General features: G+C 37.4%; 1 protein-coding gene across 3 annotated transcripts in view; it reads right to left on the reverse strand.

Annotated features, from left to right (window-relative positions):
• STXBP3 (syntaxin binding protein 3) overlaps positions 1-22,966 on the reverse strand; it is a 58,308-nt gene extending 35,342 nt beyond the window's left edge. For 2 of the 3 annotated variants that reach the window (XR_006690629.3, XM_005542525.5), the window contains exons 1-6: positions 22,854-22,966; positions 14,032-14,081; positions 13,190-13,271; positions 9,593-9,669; positions 7,770-7,848; positions 5,957-6,057 (exon numbers count right to left, since the gene is read on the reverse strand). Coding sequence is in view for 2 of the 3 variants with exons in the window: in XM_005542525.5 (XP_005542582.1) it covers positions 5,957-6,057; positions 7,770-7,848; positions 9,593-9,669; positions 13,190-13,271; positions 14,032-14,081; positions 22,854-22,902 (438 nt within the window). In the remaining variant the exon portion in view is untranslated. The remainder of the gene's footprint in view (positions 1-5,956; positions 6,058-7,769; positions 7,849-9,592; positions 9,670-13,189; positions 13,272-14,031; positions 14,082-22,853) is intronic. The other variant, XM_005542526.5, reaches the window with a different exon arrangement.
• Between the last annotated feature and the right edge of the window lie 3,128 nt (positions 22,967-26,094).

The raw sequence follows: 26,094 nt of genomic DNA on the forward strand, positions 1-26,094 counted from the left end.
GGCACATGCCTGTAATCCCAGCTACTCGGGAGGTTGAATCAGGAGAATCACTTGAGCCCAGTAGATGGAGGTTGAAGTGAGCCAAGATCACACCAACTGCACTCCAGCCTGGTGACAGAGTGAGAATCTGTTTCAAAAAAACAAAAAACAAACAAACAAAAAACGCCGGGAGCGTGGCTCACACCTATAATCCCTACACTTTGGGAGGCCGAGGAGGGTAGATCATTTGAGGTAAGGAGTTTGAGACCAGGCTGGTCAACATGGTGAAATCTCATCTCTACTAAAAGTACAAAATTTAGCCCGGCATTGGGGTACGTGCCTGTAATCCCAGCTACTCTGGAGGCTGAGGCAAGAGAACTGCTTGAACCTGGGAGGCGGAGGTTGCAGTGAGACAAGATTGCACCACTGCATTCCAGCCTGGACGATGGAATGAGATTCTGTCTCAAAAAAAAAAAAATAATAAATTAGCATGTGGTGCTTCTTTACCATGACATTTTCACAACTTTGCACAGCAAGCTTGTAGCTTTCTTGTAGTCTATGCCTCTTATGGAAATATTTTCACTATCTCTTCCCAGACACACAATGGGGTTAAGGGAACTAGACTGTCTTGCTGCAGATAAGTGCAAGCCGCATGGCACCAAAATTATTTTTCTTTTGTGGATCCACAAGAGGAAAATTCCCTTGGCGTGGGCCTACCCATGGAACCTCCTGTTTGTTTTCAACTGACAATGGTTTCACCCATGTGATGAACCTAATAGAAAACAAGGTTTTGCAGCATGACACTGGTACAAAAACAGACACGCAGTTCAATGGAACAGAATAGTGAGCCCAGATACAAGGCCGCACACCTACAGCCATCTGATCTTTGACAAAGCTGACAAAAACAATGTGGAAAGGACTCCCTATTCAATAAATGGTGCTGGGATAACTGGCTAGCTACATGCAGAAGACTGAAACTGGACCCCTTCCATACACCATATACAAAAATCAACTTGAGATGGATTAAAGACTTAAATGTAAAACTCAAAACTATAAAAACCCTGGAAGACAGCCTAGGCAGTACCATTCTGGACATAGGAATTGGCAAAGATTTCAAGACAAAGATGCCAAAAGCAATTGCAACAAAAGCAACGACCAACAAATGAAATCTAATTAAACTAAAGAGCTTCTGCGCAACAAAAGGAACTATCAACAGAGCAAACGGACAACCTATACAATGGGAGAAAATATTTGCAAACTATGCATCTGACAAAGGTCTAATATTCAGCATCTATAAGGAACTTAAATTTACAAGAAAAAACCCCATTAAAAAGTGGGCAAAGGATATGAACACTGTTCAAAAGACATATAGGTGACCCACAAGCATATGAAAAATGGCTCAAAATCACTGATCATTAAAGAAATGCAAATCAAAACCACAACGAGGTATTATCTCACACCAATCAGAATGGCTATTTTTAAAAAGTCAAAAAACAACAGATGCTGGTGAGGCCGCAGGAAAAAGGGAAGGCTAATATTCTGTTGGTGGGAATGTATATTAATTGAACCATTGTGGAAGACAGTGTGGTGATTCTTCAAAGACCTAAAAAACAGAACTACCATTTGACCCAGCAAACCCATTACTAGGTATATACCCAAAAGAATACAAATCTATCATAAGGACACATGTATGTATATGTTCACTGCAGCACTATTCACAATAGCAAAGACATGGAATCAACCTAAATGCCCATCAGTGGGAGACTGGATTAAAAAAAAAATTGGCATATATATATATATATACCACAGAATACTAAGCAGCCATAAAAAAGAATGTGATTATGTCTTTAGCAGGAACATGGATGGAGCTAGAGGCCATTATCTTTAGCAAACTAATGCAGGAACAGAAAACCAAATACTGCATGTTTTCACTTACAAGTGGGAGCTAAATGATGAGAACACACGGACACAAAGAGAGGAACAATAGGCACTAGGCCTACTTGAAGGTAGAGGGTGGGAGGAGGGAGAGGAACAGAAAAAATAACTATTGGGTACTAGGCTTAGTACCTAGGTGATGAAATAATCTGTGTAACAGATCCCCTTGACATGAGTTTACCTATAACAAACCTGCACATGTACCCCAAACCTAAAAGTTAAAGAAAAAAGTTAGGGCCAGACATGGTGGCTCACGCCTGTGATCCCAGCACTTTGGGACGTTGAGATGAGCGGATCACTTGAGGTCGGGAGTTCGAGACCACCCTGAACATGGAGAAACCCCGTCTCTACTAAAAAAAAAAAAAAATACAAAATTAGCTGGGCGTGGTGGCTCATGCCTGTAATCCCAGCTACTTGGGAGGCTGAGGCAGGAGAATCGCTTGAACTCGGGAGGTGGAGGTTGCAGTGAGCTGAGATCACGCCATTGCACTCCAGCCTGGGTAACAAGAGTGAAACTCTGTCTCAAAAAAAAAAAAAAAAAAAGTTGGGTTTTGCTATGAGCCATTTCCAGAGTGCCATTATAATACTTCAGTGACTCTTATTAGAGTTACCATCTGCCTTATCTGTTTTTCATATTTTTGGAAATACCTCATCGTTTTATAAATACCTGCTTCAGTTCACTTGGAGCTTAATAATTAATGGTTCCATAGCGAGGCATCATCTTACAACCACAGAATTTTCCCTAGACCATTAGGCTAGACAATCTCATGATTACACTAATCAAACCTGGAATAAAGTGGTTAATAAACGATAAAAGGGGTTATCCAATGGTTAATAAATATAATTTGGGTTGGTTTTTGATAGGTTCTTCTTTTAACTATTGAATAAGAAACTACTAATGTAAAATATTAGATTGCATGTTGGAATGTATACAGCTATGTCTCCAAGTTTAATATTCAAAGAATCAAATTCTAGATTGTATCTATCTGTAAACCTATTTCTTTAGCCAGTTGTTTTGTGTCTATTGCCCAGAAACAGGATCCTCTGCCTTGTGCAAATACTCTTTTATGTTTACTTCTTCTTGATTTTTAAAAATGTGATTGTGTCCTAACCTGTCCCAGGATGCTGTTGCTGTAATATTGAATGTGTGTGAAAAGGGTAGGTACAGTACCCATATGGCCTTGACTATATTTCAGCTATTTAAAAATTAAGCTGGAGGATTTTGGCAGAAGTAGTTATGTGTGTGATTGCTCCAATAGACTGGTTGGCATGTGATGCTGAGGTCTTGTCCTTTTAGCTGTTCCACAGGATAGACGTAAGCAATGTCACATTCATCATACTATGGGTGAAGGTTCATCGCTCCAACATGATGGTGGCAAATTTCAACAAGATAGCTCCCAGGATGTTAAGTGAGCGGTTCTTCAGCAAAAATGAGGTAAGAAGAAAAAATGGAATAACTGAATAATATAATATCACATTCCATTGGCACCCTTCCTATGGGAAGAATTTTGTTATCTACCTTTTGAGTGGAATGTTACAGAAGATATTTAAAATATTGAAATAAGCCTATGATTTTTATAATGTTTTAAAATAATATTCCTTAAAATTAAAAAAAAAATGATGTAACAGTAAAAAACAACAACAACAACAACAACTTTACAATCATCTTAGATCATAAGGGCCATGACTAGGAGACTAGACCCCTGACAATTTCATAGAGCCAGCATTACCACCTTTATACAGCCTATTCCTGACTTCTTTTATATTAGGAAGAAATAAATTTCCATGTTGTTTAATCCATTGAAAGTCCAGAGTTTTCTTTTAATTAGTTGAGCCTAATCCTACTTGATTTAACCATGATTGAAATAGTTTTTGAAGATGTCTAATACTTTTTAATTTCTTTATAGTATTCAAATGAGGGTAAGACATATATTTTGCTCATCTTTTCACAGTAGACTGCTTTGCATCTAACAATGTCCACTCAACATAATCTTGATAAATGTTCAGTAGGCCTTTGCTCATAGCTCAAAGCACCTAGTATTTCATTTATATTTTCACTTGCAAATAATCAAAAATCCAAAACATTTCCAGTGTAATTTCTCCAAAACAGATTTATTAAGTAGACTCTCTTTTTTTTTGGAGACGGAGTCCCACTCTGTTGCCCAGGCTGGAGTGCAGTGGTGCCATCTTGTCTCACTGCAAACTTTGCCTCCCCAGTTCAAATGATTCTCCTGCTTCAGATTCCTAAGCAGCTGGGACTACAGCTGGACTACTACACTACTAATTTTTTTGGTATTTTTAGTAGAAACGAGGTTTTACCATGTTGGCCAGGCTGGTCTTGAACTCCTGACCTCATAATCTGCCCACCTCGGCCTCCCAAAGTGCTGGGATTACAGGCGTGAGCCACTGTGACTGGTCAAGTAGACCCTCCTATGACTCTTATCAAGTAAGTAAATTAAAAGAAAAAAATTCTTACGGGAAAACCATTCACAGATGGGACCTTAGATAATCACAATATTTTGTAAAGACTGATAAGTGGAAACTCCTCAAGAGCATTCTCTAGACATGCAAAGACAGGTTATTTCTATTCATCATCAAATTATTCAGATATCTACACAAATCATTCCTTCAAATACAGCAACTGCAGAATTTTAATAAATTCTGGGGCTAAAATTATATTTATCTTCTGTGAAGCGAGATGTTCTAGAAATGTTTGTAATATTTCTCACACTATCACTTAAATCCTATATCATTTTCAGAAGCTGGTTTTCACCCTATACTATATCTTACATATTAAAAGAATAAGTTTAAAGGAAACTTTTGGAAAACAGTTTAATGTTAACCAGATGTGTTAAAATCTTATAATTTGGATTATTATCTTTCTTTGTCAAAAACAGCAGTATCGCTGGGTGTGGTGGCTCACACCTGTAATCCCAGCACTTGGGAAGGCCGAGGCTAATGGATCACCAGAGGTCAGGAGTTTGAGACCAACCTGATCAACATGGCGAAACCCCGAATCTTCTAAAAATACAAAAAAATTTGCCAGGTGTGGTGATGCATGCCTGTAATCTCAACTACTTGGGAGACTGAGGCAGGAGAATCACTTGAACCTGGGAGGTGGAGGATGAAGTGAGCCAAGATTGCGTCATTGCACTCCAGCCTGGGTGACAAAAGCGAAACTCTGTCTCAAAAAAAAAAAAAAAACAAAAAAAACCCAAAAAACCCAGCAGTATCTTAAAAGTAATATCAAATAAATCCCTTATCTAGGACTTGTCTATCCCTTAAAATATTGATCACAGTTTCAAGCAACAGTCAACTATTTCAATTCTATAAAATGCTAGAATCCAAACACAGAGAACAGAGCACAACAAACCTTAACAATTCATTAGCTGTGTGATTTGAGGCAAGTTACTTAACCTCTTTGATTTCTTGATCTTCAAAATGGAGATAGAAGTACAATCTACTCCTATGGCTATTGTGAGGATTAAATGAATAAATTTATGTAAAGCACTCAGGAAAGTATACGACACATGGGGAGTATTATATGAGTGTTTACTTATATCATTATAATCATTGCTATTATTAATTGAAGGCTCAATGTTCCAAAGGCAAAACAAGTCAAAAAATCCCTTCATTTTATAGATTAAAATAATTTATATAATATTATATTAAAAGTTGATTAAAGAGCATTTGTTTTAATATCACAAAAGGTTACACAAGCTAAATGAAATACTTTTTTTTGGAGTCCTCTAACAAAGACTGCGCTCAAAACTCTCTTGATCTCATAACCTAGTAGTTCTGTAATTTGACAAACACAGGACTTGGTGGCAGATATGAAATTTAAGCCCTGCTATATTCATTTTAAATTCCAATTTATTGTTCATGCTTCTGACTTCATCATGGGAAATGTCTATTTGTGGATTAGGTTCAAAATTCACCAAATACATATAAAAAATATCTTTAGAATATACTTTATTAACAAATAAGCCATAAAACCAAATTTGAAACCTGTCATGAACTAAAAAATAAAAATAGAAAGTACCTGAGATTCATGTGGAATGAAGGAAATATTTATTTCTTTACATCTTCTTATTGACTTGGAGCAAGAAGCCTTAATTTTGTTAAAGAGATTATCAGGGCAAACTGAGGGGAAAAAAAACCAAAGTATATAGTTACATCTAATCTTTATTCCTTTTAAATAAATCATTCCAATGTCCAAGAATAGTTATACATAATTACTGGCTTTCAGAGAGTTATTTATTATGAGGACATAAATCATACATAAATATTGTTATTTGCTTTACAAAAGATATATTCTAGTCAAAAGGACTGTAACAGAAATTCCATCTTTCCTATTCACATCCACCATAACCTCAGATATATTTCCTTAAAGATCTGCTAACAGAGCAAACTGAAACTGTTAGGAAGAAAAATCACGTCCAAACTTATCACTTAACAAACAGCAGCACTTTCAGGACATCTTAGAAATTTATACTACTTTTCCAAATTGCCACTAAGTGATCCATACTACAACCATACAACACAAATCATTAATTTCTCCTTCAATTAAAGGCAGCCTTCTAACATTAGAGAATTCTAAGACACTATAATACTAAGTTCTGGAACTCAGAGCCAGTGTTTTTCCCCTTTCATCAAAGAGTTTATCATTCCATTAGATCTAGGTCGGAATACCAACCATTGGCTCCTAGTTTCTTTTAACATGATATTCTTTAGCCTTAAGATTCCTTAAGTTAAAAGAGGGTTCACATTCATTAAATTTCATCAATTCCATAAACATGACGCTCTGTATAATAAGGTTACATAACAAATACTTATGGTGTGACTTTTTTTTTTTTTTTTTTTTTTTTTTGAGACGGAGTCTTGCTCTGCCGCCCAGGCTGGGGTGCAGTGGCCGGATCTCAGCTCACTGCAAGCTCCGCCTCCCAGGTTTACGCCATTCTCCTGCCTCAGCCTCCCGAGTAGCTGGGACTACAGGCGCCCGCCACCTCACCCGGCTACTTTTTTGTATTTTTTAGTAGAGACGGGGTTTCACCGTGTTAGCCAGGATGGTCTCGATCTCCTGACCTCGTGATCCGCCCGTCTCGGCCTCCCAAAGTGCTGGGATTACAGGCTTGAGCCACCGCGCCCGGCCTGGTGTGACATTTTAAAAATCCAAACTATTAGGCATGAGATAAAAATTCATAGGAAAAATGATATACTACTTAAAGTGAGGACCTCTAATAGCAGAGACCAAGACTTAATTTAGTTAAGTGATATTTTTATTTTGAAGTATATTATATAACATATAACATAAGACAGAATTGTATGTGTCTTTGGACTTCTCTGTGATTCTTTAGCTACTAGTTTTCTATGTGATCATACAGCAGAGTAAGATAAATGTCACAGATTTTCTCCCTTCATATTTGCCAAACAGATGTCTGTTTTCTTCAGTGCCCTCTCAAAAGGTCTTTGTTTTTTACAAGAGAATCATATCCCTAACTGAAACGCTGATTAAAAATATTTCTTCCTGTCACCAGCACAGGATTTGAGGGCTAGCCCTCTCCACCTATCCCTCTCATCCCCAGCAAAATGATTGTCTTTTGAAAGCAGTTGGGAATAGTTTCTTTTAATTTTTGATCACCTTAGTATGAATTAGGATAGATATAATCTTACATTTTTAGATTCTTTCTAGCCTAATTAGAATAAATGATAAATAGAAAATCACCAGGACTGAAATAATATTATAAAAAGTAGATACTTTAATGACATTTTGGGCTGGATGATTTTTAAAAAGTCAACAGTTTAAAACTAATGGAATTTTAAACAATGAAGCAATAACTTTTAAAAAGACTTACAGTCAGTGAAGTAAATATATGCTGCTTTATACTTGTTCTCCGATTTACTTGCAAAATCATGTAAGAAACAATCTACAGACTTAAAAAAGGTTAGATGTTAATACACATTTTATTAAATATTAATTTAAATATGTTACCTTTTGAAATGACTAATATTATTTTGTTTCAGTGATAAAATAAAACCTTACTGGCTAAAAGTTTAATTTATAAACTGATTTTTTAAGATGCTATATTCTCCAGCCAGTGATAGCTAATAAGGTAGTAAGGTAACAAGAGTAAGGTAATATTAACCAGTTTTGGTTTTGGGGAAAAAAAAAGAGTAAGGTAATATGTATGAACAGGATGCTCTTATTGGCAATGAAGAGGTCTAGGAAAACTGAAACAACATATAAGACAAGACTATTGGAAGATAACAGATTAAGGAACTAGAAACCAACATACTGTAAGTATCATCTACATGGATAACGAAACCACCAAGACTTATGACTGGAGAAGTGCTGCAGTGAGAGACAGTGAGTGAGGAGCTTAAACTATCAAGTGATTAGAAAGACCCAAAACTTGGTAGGTGACTGTAAGAATGAGGAATATACAATTTTGTATCTTGCTTTTGTCACTTAACATCCAAAATGAACATTTATCTAGGTCACTAACAACCCCTAGAAAAATTATTTTTAATGGCCACATGGGTTTTCATTTATTTATCATTTCATTCATATATTTCATTCAGATATCATATGGCCTATTATTTATTAATGCTAAAATTTAATTAGATTTATTTACTGCTAGAAACTTAGCTAGACCATTTATTTATTTCCTAACAATAAACTCTAAAATATAAAACATTTTTTAAGGTTCTTGATTAAAAAATTACAAACTATTTTCCAAAAAGGCTGTATCAATCTATACTCCCACTAGCAGTATATGGTAGTTTCTGCTCCATTATCCACTGATAACCAGAATAGTCAGAATGCACACACACATACACACCCATATATATATATTTTAAATCCCTCTGTCAATTTGCTAGATGAAAAATGGTGCATTTTTTTAAGTTGCATTTTTTTTTCCAATTATGAATTTTTCTCTCATGGAATTATATTACAGATAAGATATAAAATATCATTAAAACCCACTAGCAGCCAACATGTAGAGACTAAAAAGTATCAGTTTTTTTTTTTTTTTTTTTTTTAATGTCTGTTAGAATTTTTTAGAAGTGAAATGAAACAGAGATTGCCAAATTAACATTCTACATGGGAATAAGTGAGAGATCAGGTTTTCAAAAATGCATTCTCAGATATTGTACAGAATAAAGAAATCTGATAATTTGGCTCTAAAAGGTTGGCATCAAGTATGAGTTAGGTCATAGGGTCAGATTATAAACTAAAGACTTTCCTTTCACATAAAATATATATATACACACATATATATCCATCTTCATATATAAATACAAATATGCTACGGGAAAGTCACTGAGATAAAGAGGTAATCCAAGACTATAGATTATTTCTTTTACCTATATTACCATCCCCCCAAAAGGTATAGTTCAATAGGAACTGCATGAAAAACAAAACATGCAAAGAAATGTTATTTTACACAATTTAATTCTGCTTTCACATATGGGAAAAAAGGAATTCTTTTACTTATACATTCTCATTGGGAAGAATGCAAATAATCTTCTAACAGAAAAAACTTTCCTAAGCAAACTAGTTTATGGCAATATTCTTCTACTAAAGTGTACTTCATTACTTTGAATTTTCTATTAGTAAACCGTAACAATGGTGAAATATTGATGAACCTATTTTTTAAGGCCTCAAAATACTCACCTTTGATGTCGGAGTGATGAAATAAAGAGCTTTCATTTGTCTGACAGGTTCACGATTCTTATAAATATTCTCTACAACTAACAAGAAAAAAGGTCATTTTATATAACCAAATATTTATACACTTAAAATAATTTTTAAATAAACTTTACTGTATTTTCCATTTATAATAATATGAAAATACATTTACAAATAATATGAAAACAAAAACATTTACTGGGTTTAACATTTTCTTTGTCTTCACCGGATACATTTTAAAATCCTGAAAAATGAAAAATGAAAATTCTTCATTTTCTTACATAAACAATGTAAGAAATTATTCATTTCTTAAATGAATAATTCATTTTCTTACATGAATTATTCATTAAAATTCATAATAACCTTGCAAGTATTTTACAAATGAGGAAACTGAGGCTTAAAGAAGTAACTTATCCAATCATACAGTTACAAAGTAGAACAGGCAGGCTTCTAACCCAGATTTGACTCCAGAGCCCAAGTTTTCACCTGCCACAGTGCTGTTTAAATAAATTGCCAATTAACTCCTATTCTTTTAAAACCACACGTAAATATTCATAAAGTACTTTTTCAGCAACAGAACATCACTAGAATTTAGTCAATTATATATTTAATTATGGAAATTAAGCCATTTATAAGATTACCTAAAGCAAAGTGAATATAAAGTTAATAAACTTTGTCAAATTATTTAAAGCTACATATATATTTCTTAAAACTAATTTAAAGTATCCTTCAACAAATCCAGAGAACCATCTTTCAAGATTCATGTTGACAAAGGGCCTAGAAAGAATTAACATTAATGTGACTGGCAAGAGAGGTTACTGCTGGACTTCTCTTTTAAATTTGGTGATTTCCTTTTCTCATTCCTGAATGTATATTAGTAATGTAGAGGTTTATCATAACTACTACTAGACAATCAAATAATATTTCCAAGGAAAAATTTAATCTTTTTCTCTTCATTCTCAACTATTATAATTTTACTTGAAAAAATTAAGGTTTAATCTGTGCTCATTTATTTCAATTGTTTAATGCTCAGAATGGAGTGTCTTACAGCCATGCTATACATACTATTTTGTTTGGTGAATAATGTACATGTTAAAACACTGAAAATACTGTGATAGATATGATTTAGAACTCAGGCTCTGAGAATATTCTGAAATCTCTTTATTAATAACAGAAAGTGCCACTTCTCCATTCACTGAAAAGTACACACGTATCAAAAAACCAAAAAAACAAAGAGAATGGTCTTTAATAGTGAAAAAGAATAATCTAACTCCCAATCTGTCTTTCACTTTTTATTTATTTTTTTGAAATAAGGTCCGTTTTGTCACCCCGGCTGGAGTATAGTGGCACAATCAGGGCTTACTGCAGCCTTGACTTCCCTGAAGGAATCCTCTTGCCTCAGTTCTCCAAGTAGCTGGGACTACAGGTATGTGCCACCATGCTTGGTTAATTTTTTTGGATTTAGTAGAGACAAAGTCTCACTATATTGCCCAGGCTGGTCTTGAACTCCTGAGCTCAAGTGATCTTCCTGCCTCAGCTTCCCAAAGCACTGGGATTATAGGCATGAGTCATTGTATCCAGCTTCAGTCTATTTTTTTTAAGGTGTTTACGCTTGACTTTTTTCTCCACTCAAGTAGCAAATCCTGACAGAGCATTTTTTTCCCAGTTTTTTTTAAATCCCAAGACACTACTAAATATTTTCATGAATGACCTGAATGACAACAGAAAGTCTGACTGCTGAACCTGCCAATGCCCAGTTTCATAGAGGGATTTTCAGGAGAGCTAATGTGGAACTCAAAAGGATTGTTTTGAGTTTAAGTTAGAAGATATGACTACAATTAAACCACAGCAAACTTAGGTGGGTCTGGAGGATATCAAAGGTATCCCACAGCAGCGAGCTCTATGATATACAGTCCTATGAAACGCTTCTCAAAAATAGCTTTCTGTGGCCAAATAAGTTAAGAAAACTGAATACTATCATTTTACCCAGGGGATCTACTTATACCTTGGCATATAAAGACTCTGAAGTCCTAAAGAAAGCTGTTGAGCTGTGTTTAATACTGTTTCCTAAATGTACTGGCCACAGAATCCCTTCCTTGAAGAATATCTATTAATACTGAGCATACAGTGAGAAACGATGGTCTACAAAATGCAATAAACCTCCCTACAGTGCATAACAGCTCTGCAGTTCCACAGAGCTTTTATGTGTTATCAAATGGTTCTCACCCTAGTTTCACATCAGAATGACCTTTTGGAACTTAAAAAACTTAAGTGGCTTAATCAATATTTCACTTATTCAGTAGAAAAATCAAGGCTTCAATTTTCTAATTTCTAGTTTAGAGCTTTTTACACTGAGGGTCAGAAAGACCACAAATTGAATATGTAATCAACAATAAAGGTTATTTTATGGCTGGGCATGGTGGCTCACACCTGTAATTCCAGCACTTTGAGAGGTCAAGGCAAGTGGATTACTTGAACCCAGGAGTTCGAGACCATCCTGGGCAACATGGTGAAACCCTCTTTCTATCCAAAAAAATACACAGATTAGCTGGGTGTGGTGGTATGTGCCTGTAGTCCCAGCTACTTGGGAGACTGAGATGGGAGGACTGTTTGAACCCAGGAGGAGGAGGCTGCAGTGAGCCAAAATCACACTACTGTACTCCAGCCTGGGTGACAGAGGGAGACCCTGTCTCAAAAAAAAAGATTATTTTATATATAAACATCAAAACATAAATATGATACGGTCAGACTTTCTTGAAAATACTGGGTATATTTTTGAACTTCATTAAGTTAGGAGTAACAGACAGTACATAAACTACATTAGGATCAACATATAAATGAATTTTTTTCACTTGGAGCCTCAGATTCCTCATTAGAAATGAGAGTATTTGATATCTGTCTTCATAGGGTTATTATGAAGATCAAATTTTAATAAGTGAGTTAAAGGATGAATTAAGGATAACACGATTATGAATGTTACAAGATATTAGTATTTTCCTCAATAGGTAATATAGTTTAATATCTCAATAACATAATCCTGCCTAGAGGAAGATAACTTCTTGTGACATTATGATTTTTTTTCAGGATCTGTAAGTATTTCAAATTTTCATACTAAAACTGATTTAAACTTATAATTATTTGCCTCCTTTCTGGTAATAAAGATAAATTTACAAAGTCAGCATTATGCATTTGTAAGTATGTACAAGTTAATTTTATGACATAAATCTTGATACCCACTTTAAAGCAATACATGAAACCATAAACTAAATCAAAATACTGAAGTAAAGCTTGTGTATCAATACACAAACTTGTTTTTTATATATATATATATGAGCAAAACATTTAAAGAACCTCAACAAGGCAACTGAGTTAGGCTTGGTTAGGGGTCTTAATTATATGTCTCAGCTGAGGAAAAAAAAAACTGACAGAAGATTCAGAGAAAAGAATGTTAAATCTAATTGTTATGGCTACAGTAATTTTAAAAAATAAGCTCCTTAGAAACACAATTACTAACTAAAATTTAATACTTCAGATCTCCCCCAATTACAATTAAAAAGTGTTCATGCCAAAAATAACACTTACCAGTAATACCTTCTTCTAGAAGATCTGTCATTTTGCAACATGATGCCAAAAGCTTAGTGGTAAATTCATCTAAAAGCATTATCTTAAAACAAACACAAATTAAAAAAATACTGTAAGCATCCTATTACCAAGAATGAAAAAAAGAATTTTATCCATTAACTTTTATAAAGCCTTTTATAACATAAAATATCAGGACAGTAGGCAAAATGATCTCATCTTTTATCTTGCACAATCTAGAGATTTTCTCAGTATACATGCATATAGTATTGTACATAAGTAAGCAAACAGAAATATTTCTAATTTGAAGCACAGAGCTTATTCATTTTAAATGACATTATGTTTAACATCAAATTTTCTTAAAATTACAATTGTCACTTGTAGAACAATTATTGCACAAAGCACTGTTTTAAGCCATTTCCATGGATTAATTCACCTCATATTTACAATTACCATATGAGGTATTACCATCACCATTTTTATAAACAAGGAAATGGGGGCAGAGAGAGGTCAAGTAATTTGCGCAAGGAGCCAAGCAATTAAGTGGTGAAGATAGTATTCAGAGCCAAGCAGTGTGATTCCACACCCTATATAGTCATCCCTCAGTATCCATGGGGGTTCGAGGACCCCTATGTATACCAAAACTCCATGGATACTCAAATCTCTTACATAAAATAGTGTAGTATTTGCATGTAACCTACACACATCCTTCCACATACATCAAATCATCTTTAGATTACTTATACTAGAATACCTAACACCATGTAAATACTATGTAGTTTTTATACTGTATTGTTTTTAAAGTTTGTATTATTTTTTATAAGAGCAAGGTATGCAAATTCTACCTTCCATTCACCTTCTTTCTTGCAGTCATCAAACACTGTTGCTTTTATCTCTGTTTAAAAAAGAAAGGAATTACTTAGGAATTAAATCAACAGAAACATAGTAATTCAAACAGTCTAAAATGGCTAAGGAAAAATCCAATTTGAAATTTGTTAAACTACATAAAAAGCATGCATATTTGTTAAACCCTACGGAAAAATCCAATTCTAATGCCTAGCCTATACAGTACATTTCAACTGTAATCAATTTTTTAACTTTAAAAGGTATTATAAAAAGGGTTAATATATTTAAGTACATGAACATACCGAGAAAATATTTCTAAAAGTATTACCTGATTTGGTTTTTCCTATTCTACTTAAATCCCAAGTAAAACAAGATAAAAACAAAAAACCCACGGGAACATCCTTAAATTGCCCATTGCTAAATTATATCTGCCAATCAAATCTGCATAAACATTTTTCATACTGATTTCCTACATTACACTTTTCAACAATACATATCACAGCATTTGGACACCAATATTCAATCTTGATTTATAATCAATAAATATTATGTTCCTTACAATGATTTTCAAAATTCTCTAAATATGTTTTAAAAATTAGTTCACTGATTTAAAAACATTTTCCATTATGTATTAAATAACGCATGTAGACAATTTACACAAATATCTGTTCTCTTAATAAAACAATTTCCCACACTTACTATGTTTTATTAATGTTCAATTGATTTTAAAATCAGTAGTAATACATAGTAATACATAAAATATAATTAAAATATAAATTATAGTAACCTGTTTTTCATTAATTCTTGTTAATGAGATGGTTATTTCATTAACTTAAGCTTTTCCATTTCCTAATTTATATTTAAGTTAATGCTTTTGGGAAATTTATCAACAAGTTTTTGATAACAAGTGATGTTAAAAAATGACGGCTCTTCTGTCAGAAGGTATAAATAATAATAGTTACTGTGGTACAATAAAAAATTTTGGTTTTTACCCCCAGTTCCTGGCACAGAGCCCCTAAAGGCCTTGGAATCTCCTGAGTGGTAAGTGTCTCTTCCATCTGCAAATGGAATGACTCTTGGGTGAGGGGCCCCTATATAGCTTTAGATTGAGGGCTGGTCACCAGACCAAGCCATTAGGGTTGGAACCTTCAGCCCTACCCCAGGACCTCTGGGAAAGGAAGAGGGACTGGAGATTGAGTTCGATCACCAGTGATTCAATCAGTCATGCTTATATAATGAAGCCTCCATAAAAACCCCTTAAGAGAGTTTGGAGAGCTTCCAAGGTGGTGAACAAACCATGTGCCAGGAGGGTGAGACACCCAACTCCATGTGGATAGAAGCACCTATGCTTAGGACCTTTTTGGACCTTACCCTATGTACCTCTCCACCTGGCTGTTCATTTATATCTTTTGTAATAAACTGGTAGTAAGTAAAGTGTTTTCTGAGGTTCTGTGAGCCATTCTAGCAAATTAATGAACCTGAAAGGGAAGGGGGATTGTGGGAATTCCTGACTTTGTAGCCAAGCCAGACGGAAGTGTGGGTCTAGGGACTTGGTACTGGCATTTGAAGTGAAGGCAGTATTGTGAGACTGAGCCCTCAAACCTGTGGAGTCTGACACTAACTAGTGTTCCTAGCTAACTAGTTCCTAACTAACTGGATATCCTACAATTCATTTCAATTCTGACACTAATACAGTTGGGGTCCAGGGTTGGAGAATTGGTTGGTGTGAGGGGGGAATAAAACACATATTTGGTTTCAGAAATGTTAGTAAAAGCAATTCAGTTATTTATAGCCATTTTCAGAATTGTGAGCTGGAAGGTTTTATTGTGACTGGGAAGATTTGAAAGTGTTAAGAAATATCAACTGAGATAATTATATATTGTTTGCTAGGAGGATTATAGTGTTATATGAGAATTATGGTGAAAGTCTGAAATATTTAACCATAATTTAAGCCAAAAGCACTGGCTTCTAGAACCCTACAGGCAAAAATAAAGGATTTTCTCAGGTACAGCTCAGATACAGAAATATTATGCTGCTTTTCCTTTCAAAGCTAGCTTCGTTCTTTACACCTCAAACAAGCTGAAAATTGAAGACATTTGCTTGTTTTTATCAGATTTATTTGTGTCTTTCTCTTAAGAAATGAATGCTCATGGAATGTATGATGGAGTAGATTGGAGAAAAGCTCCCTAAGCAGAAGTCATCTCATTATAGTCTTTGAAACCTTAGAACTGCATTGTCCTAGATGGTGGAAACCAGACACATCTGGCTACTGAGCACCTGAAATGCAGCTAGTCTGAACTGAGATATCCTGTAAGTACAGAATACACAAGACTTCAAAAACCTTAGTACAAAAAAAGGAATGTAAAAAACTTACTAGGTCAAATATAATATATTAATTTGACTTTTTTCTTTTTACCTTTTTATGTGACTACTAGAAAATTTAAAATTACATATGTAGCTTGCTTTAAATTTCTAGTGATAGAACTGTCTTGGAATCTGAAGATACTTAGATCTATCTGTGTCTGCCAGAGGAAAAAAAAAAAAAAGAATCTGAAGATACCTAAAGAGTCAGTGTTATTGCCTTAAAGAAATAACTAGTTTTATGGAGATAGTAAGGGCATCCATGAAAAGTGACACAGTCACAGGTAGATATGTTTAGAGAGGAGTCAAAGGAAATCATATCAACAAATACTATAGAATTAAGGAGGCATTTCCTCTAAATACTAATGAAAATCATTTGACCTTATATCCCTTTCTCTAGCATCCTAAATATGGATATACCTCAAGACTCAATTCTCTTACCTTTGCTCTGCTTGTTCTCAGAGCAAAGGTAAGAGAATTTGCTCCTGTGGCTGGTCTCCTCAGACCATATTCATCATCAAAGTTTCATCTATCATATTAGTCTTTCAATTTTTGACAGTCTTACAGCCCTTCTCTCTTTGAACGTGATTCAATTATACAATACAGATACAAGCAGCTACATGTCTCAAGGTGAGATTACGGCACCCTGAAAACTACTTTAGACTTATTTCTCTAAGTATTATTGTCATTTTCTTAGTCATTGTCTTTGTCTATTTCCTCCTTTCCTCACACCCACCTATTAGGCATATTGATTGTTCTCTCTGGTAGCTATTATTTTTCATTGCCACTGTCACCCAGCATCAACTTGATTCTTCATTCTCACTGAAGTATTGCAATAGAATCCTATCTGGATTTCCTGCTTTCCACCTCCAACACCTTTGCTATTTCAATACATTCTTCACTCTGCTGTCAGAGTCACCTTCCTGAAATACAACTGTTTGATTATATTAATACACACCTCGAAATTCCCTCAAATGCTCACTCTTGCTTATAGAATAAAATCTAAACTATACTATTTAACATACTCCACTGACTGGCTTCTACCTAATCTCTAAATTAGTCTTCCACTAGTCCAAATGCTACCCAGATAGTAACTTTAGTTTGTTTTTGTTTTCTGAGACTCAGTCATGCTCTGTCACCCAGGCTGAAGTGAGTGGCATGATCACTGCTCACTGCAGCCTCAACTTCCCAGGCTCCAGCGATCCTCCCACCTCAACCTCCTGAGTAGCTGGGACCACAGGCATGCGTTACCACACCTGGCTAATTTTTGTATTTTTGATAGAGATGGAGTTTCACCATGTTGCTCAGGCTGGTCTTGAACTCCTGAGCTCAAGTGATCCACCTGCTTTGGCCTCCCAAAGTGCTGCAATTACAGGCATGAGCCACTGTGCCCGGGCTTATGCTCGCTATTTCTTTATTCAGAGTCAGCGTCTTGCTCTGTCACCCAGGCTGGAGTGCAGTGACACAATCAATGTCCACTGCAGCCTCAGCCTCCTGGGCTGAAGGGATCCTCCTGCCTCAGCCTCCCATGTAGCTGGGAACACAGGTGAAAGTCACCAAACATGGTTAATTTTAAAATTTTTTGTATAGATGGGGTCTCACTTTGTTGCCCAGGTTGGTCTCGAACTCCAGGGCTCAAGGGATCATCCCACCTTGGACTCTCAAAGTGCTAGGATTACAGGCATGAGCCACGGTACCTGGCTTACAATTTTTATATAATCTTTTCTATGGCATCTGAGTTACCAGTTACTTTTTAAAAGTCTAACCCATACTATCCTATATTTGCTCCACATTTTATTGCCTTATTTTTTATATTTTAGATCTTTAATATATATGATTTTTAAAATTTGCTGGAGATGGACTAAGATCATGCCTAAGTATATAAAAGAGGAGCAAGAAAGCACAATTAAAAAAAAAAAAAAGATGTCAGGCAAAAAGCCTTAAATGAAAATCTAATAGCAAATATTTATGTCCCAAACAAAACAACATAAAAGAAAACTATGGCATCAGAGAAAACTATCAGGAATGCAAGCAGAAATAAAGAAAATATAACAAAGTGAAGATCTAAAAAATGGAATCACGGAGAATTCAAGCTGAAAAAAACATGTTGAAGAAAATGTAGTCCAAACCCCTCATGGTTTAAGTTAGGAAACAGCAGAAGTATAACCTGGACTAGAAACCAAGTCTTACAATGATTATTTCAGTATGGAGAAATAATAAACCAAGCTTCTATAAATAGTGTATCATAACAATGTTTTTGAAAATCAAATAGTAAAAGTAAAAAAATCAGACTTGTAGGCCATAAGGGAAATTATATTCTCAGAAAACTAAAACATGGCTGGGCACGGTGGCTCACGCCTGTAATCCCAGCATTTTGGGAGGCCGAGGCGGGCAGATCATGAGGTCAGGAGTTCGAGACCAGCCTGACCAACATGGTGAAACCCCGTCTCTACTAATAATACAAAAATTAGCCAAGTGTGGTGGCGCTCACCTGTAGTCCCAGCTACTTGGGAAGCTGAGGCAGGAGAATCACTTGAACCCAGGAGGCAGCGGTTGCAGTGAGCAGAGATCAAGCCATTGCACTCCAGCCTGGGCAACAGAGTGAGACTCCACCTCAAAAAAAGAAAAAAAAAAAAAAAGGCCACATGCAGTGGCTCATGCCTGTAACGCCCGCATTTTGGGAGGCCAAGGTGGGCAGATCATGAAGTCAGGAGATCAAGGCCATCCTGGCCAACACGGTGAAACCCCATCTCTACTAAAAATACAAAACTTAGCTGGGCGTGGTAGCACGTGCCTGTAATCCCAGCTACTGGGGAGGCTGAGGCAGGAGAATTGCTTGAACCAGGGAAGAAGAAGTTGCAGTGAGCCTACACCACGCCACTGCACTCCAGCCTGGCGACAGAGAGAGACTCTGTCTCAAAAAAAAAAAAAAAAAAGAAAACTAAAACATGTTATTAAATTCCTAATTATGATTCCAACAGATTCTGCCCCTGGCCCAGATTATTCAGTGAACAGGTAAGAATCTTTATAAAAGCAAACCCAGGGACCTGGGGCAGGAAACCAAAGCAATAATCATCACAAGTTAATCATCACAAGTCAGCTGAACAAAAACAGGCTGAACTGTGAATGGGAAAGACCACCCAGGGGCTTTCAAGATACAATGATCAAAAATTGTATGAAAGCAGAATATATAAAAACTAAGGACTGGCCAGGCGCGGTGGCTCACGCCTGTAATCCCAGCACTTTGGGAGGCTGAAGCTGGTGGATCACGAGGTCAAGAGATCGAGACCACCCTGGCCAACATGGTGAAACCTCATCTCTACTAAAAATACAAAAATTTGCTGGGCATGGTGGCACATGCCCGTAATCTCAGCTACTCGGGAGGCTGAGGGAGGAGAATCACTTGATCCTGGGAGGCGGTGGTTGCAGTGAGCAGAGATCGCGGCATTGCACTCCAGCCTGGCAACAGAGCGAGACTCCGTCTCAAAAACAAACAAAACAAAAAACACATACACAAAAAACTAAGGACTACTGTATAACCAACTAAATATATACAAAAGTAAATACTAAAGCAATTATTTCTAGGTAGAAATGTAGTAAATTGAAGATTTATTCTTATATTGTTTTTTGAGACAGGGTCTCTGTGGCCCAGGCTGGAGCGCAGTGGTGCAATCTCGGCTCACTGCAACCTCCACCTCCCGGGTTCAAGCGATCCTCCTACCTCAGTCTCCCAAGGAGTTGGGACTACAGGTGCACACAATTCAATATTTATTATTGAAGAAAACACTACAACAAAGGGCATGGAGGATTTCTTGTAAACATAATAGTGTAAGGGTAAAAAGGCACCATTATAAAATTATTTGGTGGTGATGTAAGTCAGAATACTGGTTACTCTAGGAGAGAGGGTAGAGCTTGAACTGGGAAAGGCCATAGGGTGCTTGGAAACATTCTTTTATCGTGATCTGGATGGTAGTTTCATGGGTAAAAAACTCATCCAGCTGTGCACTTATCATTAGTGCACTTCACGCTAACATTACACTTAATTAAATCTTAGAGTAATTTATCTTCAAAATAGGAACAAGAAAATCACTTTCTCTCAGCACTGTTTAATAGAATGCCAAAAATGCTAGTGACTGCTCTTTGAAAAAGGAGGAGAAAATATCATTTTTAATGGTTTCCCACTGCCTACAGAATGTCTAAATAATACAGCAACCAGGCCCTTCATAATCTGGCTCCAAACTACTTTTTGGTCTATGTCCCCCTATCCCTTGCAATGAATACCCTGTACTCGATCAAAAGGAATTGTTCCCTCTTCCATAATCAACCACTTACTTTGTCACCTTTGGGGTTTGACACAGATTTCCCTCTGCCTGTCAAAATCCTACTACCTTTCAAGAAACATCTTATATGTCACTTCCTCTTGAGCCTTCCCTGACCTCCTCCCATACAGGAAATAATTCCTTCTTCCAAAATTTCATACTGCTAATACAGCAGTCCTTAAGTACTTGTGCACCTGTCTTCTCCCACTCAATTGTCAATTCTAGGAAATCAAAGAACAGAGTACATACTCAATATATTAACACTGATTTAAATAAATGACTGTGTAAATATCCAAAAATTAAAAAAAGAAAATTTTGCCCAACAAAATAAAAGAGAAAGCAACCAGAATGAAAAAAGACATAAAACAAAGATAATTGAGTAAAACAAAAACATATGATTCTATGCATGCTTGTAATTGCATTAAAAAACTTGTGGAAGGATTTATAAGAAACCTGAGTGTCTCTGGAGAGGAAGGCTACGGGTCTGGTTGGGAGGAAGATTAATTTTGTTTTTATGTAACATTTTTAAAATCTAATTTTATTATTATTTTTTAAGACAGGGTTCAGTATGTTGCCCAGGCTGGTCTTGAACTCCTAAGCTCAGGCGATCATCTTGCCCTGGCCTCCGAAAGTGCTGGGATTACAGGCATGAGCCACTGCACCTGGCCATAATTTTTTCTTTTCTTTTCTGCTATCAAAATTTTTTGCCACCTCAAGGTATTTAAAAAGCAATTTTAAAATGTTAATTACGAAGATTGTGAAGCAGCACGAAAAATGTTGAGTCAATGTCAGTTGATTTAAAAAAGGAAGTCACAGAATGACAGATAATAAAAACAATGTCTTTATCTATATGAGGATCAGAAGGAAAACGTGAAAAAGGGAAAAAGCTTATGATTCAATATGTAAAGAACTGGCTTAAATGCATACATGCTGATGTTAATAACATATATCTGGAAATTATTTATACAACACAATTTGTTACCCATTTTCACATAAATGTATTTAAATACCACTGTTTTAAAACATCCCCAAATCTTAAAAAGTCAGCCATGTAAATCTTGAAAAAGCAAACGCCAACCTTAAAATTAATCTTTTAAAAGATAATTTCATATTTTTCACCTATTTATACATTTGCTTAGTGCCTGCTATATGTTAAGCACTATCCCAGTTACTGATTTGGATTTTTAATTTTAGACAAGGAACTCCCAGAATTCTGCTGACTAAATCATTTCTGTTTTTTGTTCAACAAGTTGGACTAAGAAATACTTAGATGCTACACCCTTTCCACTACTAGGCCATACTTATTTTGAACTCAGAAATGCCAGACAATGATGGTTATTCCTGTTAGGTGGTTTCATTCTTTAACCTGCCAGACCTAGGTTTGGAGCGATGTTTATGAAAGTTGTGGATGACACCGCAGAACATCAGTAACCAATAAGAAGTCCGGTCCTAACAGCAGGGAGGGGGCCCCCGAGAGTGTAGGGAAAACGGAAGGAGCGGCGGCTCCAGCCCGGGCTATGCAGGAAGATGTCACGGCTGGACACCCGGTCATTCCAATGGTCCCTTCTCAAGAACTTTTCAGAAAGTAGGTTCCTCTCGGAATAGGGAAAGAGGAGTCTGTTAAACAGTGAGGGTTTTTTTTTTTTGAAAAGCACGGGTTGATACTAACACGAATAAGCAGAATAAACAGTCCTTGCAAACTCCAGTGTGGGGTGGAGATGGGGGCGGAATAAACAGCGCTCGAATTGTCTCGGATGGAGAGACATCCCCAACTGGTGGAGAGCGGACAAGAGCAGAGATGAGTAGAGAGTGCGGCCGAGGACAGGCGCGGGCCCCGCGGGAGGGAAAGCCGGGCCAGGGCAGCTCACCCCGGGCGGAGCTTCGCGGCCAGGAGCGCGGCCGAGGCGAGTGGGTGCCCGACGCCAACTAGAAGGCCGCGTCCCGTCGCACCCCGCCCATCCCTGGTGCTGGCAAGGAACAGGGCAGGGCAGGAAAGCAGGAAGAAGTCCTCACACAGATGCCAAAGCAACAAGTGCTCGCGGCGGCGACTCAACAGACCGCTGGGTTGGGGCTGCAAAACGAGACCCGGCACGGCAGCCTCCCGGCCTTCCCTCTCTCAACCCCTGCCCCACCGCACTCACTCTGCCACACGACGCTCTTTAGCCCCCTCTCTGCCACTGGCGGCGCCATCTTCCCGACACTGCGGAACAGCAGCCACTACCTTCCACTCCCAACCTACTTCGGCCGCAAAAGCGGCGTTGGGATGGCCCCGCCCCTCGCTGCAGGGGAAGGCCCCACCCCCTCTTGCAGACCTCGCCCTCCGGTGACGTCACGCGCGACAGCAAGGAAATTTCCGCCCACTGCCTGACGGAGGCCGCGTAGTATGGGTGGAAGCGCCGAGGGAAGTCGGGCGCCCCCTCGCGGGAGGCGGCTGTCGCCTGCGGTTCGACGTCCTGTGGCCTAGGAAGGCGAAGTGCCAAACCGATAGTGAGACAGGGCTGTCTATGAAATTCCGAGTTCACACATACACGAAGACTGGAGGATCCTCCCCTTTACAGAAGAACCCTTCACTTCGCGAGGCGATTCATAATAGATTTTACTCAGTAGCCAGCCCAACTACCTAATAGAAAATGTACTGTCCCCAAAAGTTTATTTCATTCATTTTTCAAGGACACAGTAATTGCGTAGAACTGTGAGGTACCCTCCAGTGTGCCAAGAACTGTGCTGGACTTTTGGAAGAGTCAAAGAAATGAGAGACCGACTCTTCCCCCTGAAGAATTTATAATCTAATTAAAGAGCGCGATTCCTGGAATGCTGCAGATAGTTAAAACTGGGTTTAAAAATGGAATGCCTTAATGATAAGATATACATAAATGAACCAACAAAACAATAATCATTTATTAACAAATTTGTGCAACAAATGTAGGGAGGGTCTGTTAATGCTGCAGAATCAAAAATTATCGTTGAAGGTTGATTCACAGAGGAGGAGATCTGAGCTCAAAGTTTAGGCAGAAATCTGTTTACTGACATGGTTCTTTTGGGACTTTAAATCAAAGTCATCAAACGTAAATTAGATCAGTTTAGTTGCTAAGAGCCCTAACTGTGAGATAACCATCATGACACTGGCAGAAAGTACGCTTTCCGAAAAGGATTTGCAAAGAACTAGTGGCTGTAAAGATTCAAACTGGTCACACAGAAGTAGAAGTGGTTAAATACTACTACTAATAATAATGTCTAATATTTACTGAGTGCTTACTTACCATATGCCAGGCACCATGCTAAGCAGATTACCTCACTGATCCTCAAAGCAACCCTAACAACAAGGAAACTGAGGCTTAGTGAAGTTAAGTAACTTGCCACGGATGCCCTTGGTGGTGGAGTGGGAACAAAGATCAGGCTTGGGCTACATGGAAAGCAATAGAGTAGTCTGTGGGATAACCCGCGATTTTTAGGAGAGAAAAGGAGAATGAAGAATTAAGAATAGGCTGGGCATGGTGGCTCACACCTGTAATCCCAGCACTTTTGGGAGGCCTAGGCAGGATGACTCATAGAGGCCAGGAGTTTAAGACCAGCCTGGGCAACATAGCAAGACTGCTGTCTCCACACACACACACAAAATTAATAAAAAAGTTTGCTGGGCATGATGGCACATGATACCTGCAAGCTGAGGAGTCATAGCTACTTGCGAGGCTGAGGTAGGATGACTGCTTGAGCCCAGGAGTTCCAGGCTGCAGTGAGCTATGATCATGCAGCTGTACTCCAGCCTGGGCAACAGAGGGAGACCCTGTCTCTAAAATTAAAAATGGCTATAAAATGGGTTCTGGCACAACCTATGGCATAAGTGGTTTTTCTGTTCAGGGCTTATATGAGAATGGAAGCTGGAGCCCTGACCTCCTTTAAACCTACTCTAAATTGATTCAGTTGCTCAATTTGTTAAACAAATGCACATGATTTCCCTCTCCCTTTTCATTTTAAGTTAGGTTCTGCTTCGTTTAGCAGGGTGAAGCCCCAGTCCATAAGAAAAATATGTGCCAGGGAAGATTCATCCTTCTGAGGTGAAGCCCCTCACTCTGAAGAGCCAAACCAAGAGGGAAGAGTGAGATGGGTGAGGTGCCTCCATCTCTTACCCTTCAGGAGAATGACCAGGTGCCAAGGAATAACACAAGGTCCCTCTGGGTTGGAAGTTTGACTCTGGTCACATGTGGTGCCGTTGTGGCTCATGCTCCTAAAGGCCAGAGTCCTTCTTGGCACTGCGGAATAGTGGAGCAAGCATGGGCCTTAACTGCACGTAGGCATAGGTTTACATCCTACCAATTCTGGCTCTGCCTCTTACTAGCAGTATGACCTCAAACACCTCAGTTTCATTGCACCTGTGTGCTGAATATTAATATATTATCTCAAACCTCGCAACAGCCCAAGAAGATGACTATTGCCATTTTACAGATGAGAAAACTGAGTTTCGGGGAGGTTAAATAAATCATGAAAAATCTCAAAATGAGCTAGGATCTGGATCCATTTGGCTCCAAGGTCATTGCTCTTTCTAGTGTACCAAATTGCCTGTCCTCCCATGCTCCCCTAGTTTTGCATTAGCTCACTAAGCTGTTTCTCTACGTCTCCTCTAGTCTGCTTGCCTAAACAAATTGAAAAATGAATTTGGATTCCCTAAACGTGACACATCAGAATGGAAGGTAAAATCTGCTAACACTGGCCAGGGATGAAAAGCTGCTTTGTATAATTCAGAGCAGGCAAATGGCCAAAATAACCAAGGGTTGAATGTACAAGCACTTGAGTTAGGGCAGATCACTCACTATCCTATTCCCAGATCTCCTCTAATAATCAATCACTAATTCATAATAATCTAGAGAAATATTTTCCATAAAGATATCATGGGTACCTAACATAAAGATATGTTAAATGCTTGAGGTAATTGAGGATACCCCAATTACCCTGATTTGATCATTACACATTGTATACCTGTATCAAAATGTCACATGTACCCCCATAAATATATACAACTATTATGTACCCATAATAATTAGAATTAAAATTTTAACTAAAAGATAGCATGAATTAGCAGGTCTAATCAATGCTACTATGTCTCTCCCTGAAACTTTGTGTTTGAATTGATTAGCCGTGTGAACATGGGTGGGCTACTTGACCTTTCTGGGCCTCTTTCTTTTTCCCTACCTGTATAAAGGAGATAATGTTATTACTTAGCTTGTAGGGTTGTTATGAGAATAAAATGAGTATATGGAGAGCACTTACAAGCCGGTACTTTGTGCTATATACACGCTAAATAAATTGCTTTTTATCTTTACCCACTGCGGATCACATTTTCTTCTATGGCATTCTGACCAAAACAGTTCAGCCTTAAGTGCCTAG

This window comes from Macaca fascicularis, chromosome 1 (assembly GCF_037993035.2).
Source record: "Macaca fascicularis isolate 582-1 chromosome 1, T2T-MFA8v1.1".
In the NCBI taxonomy this organism is placed as follows: Eukaryota; Metazoa; Chordata; class Mammalia; order Primates; family Cercopithecidae; genus Macaca; species Macaca fascicularis.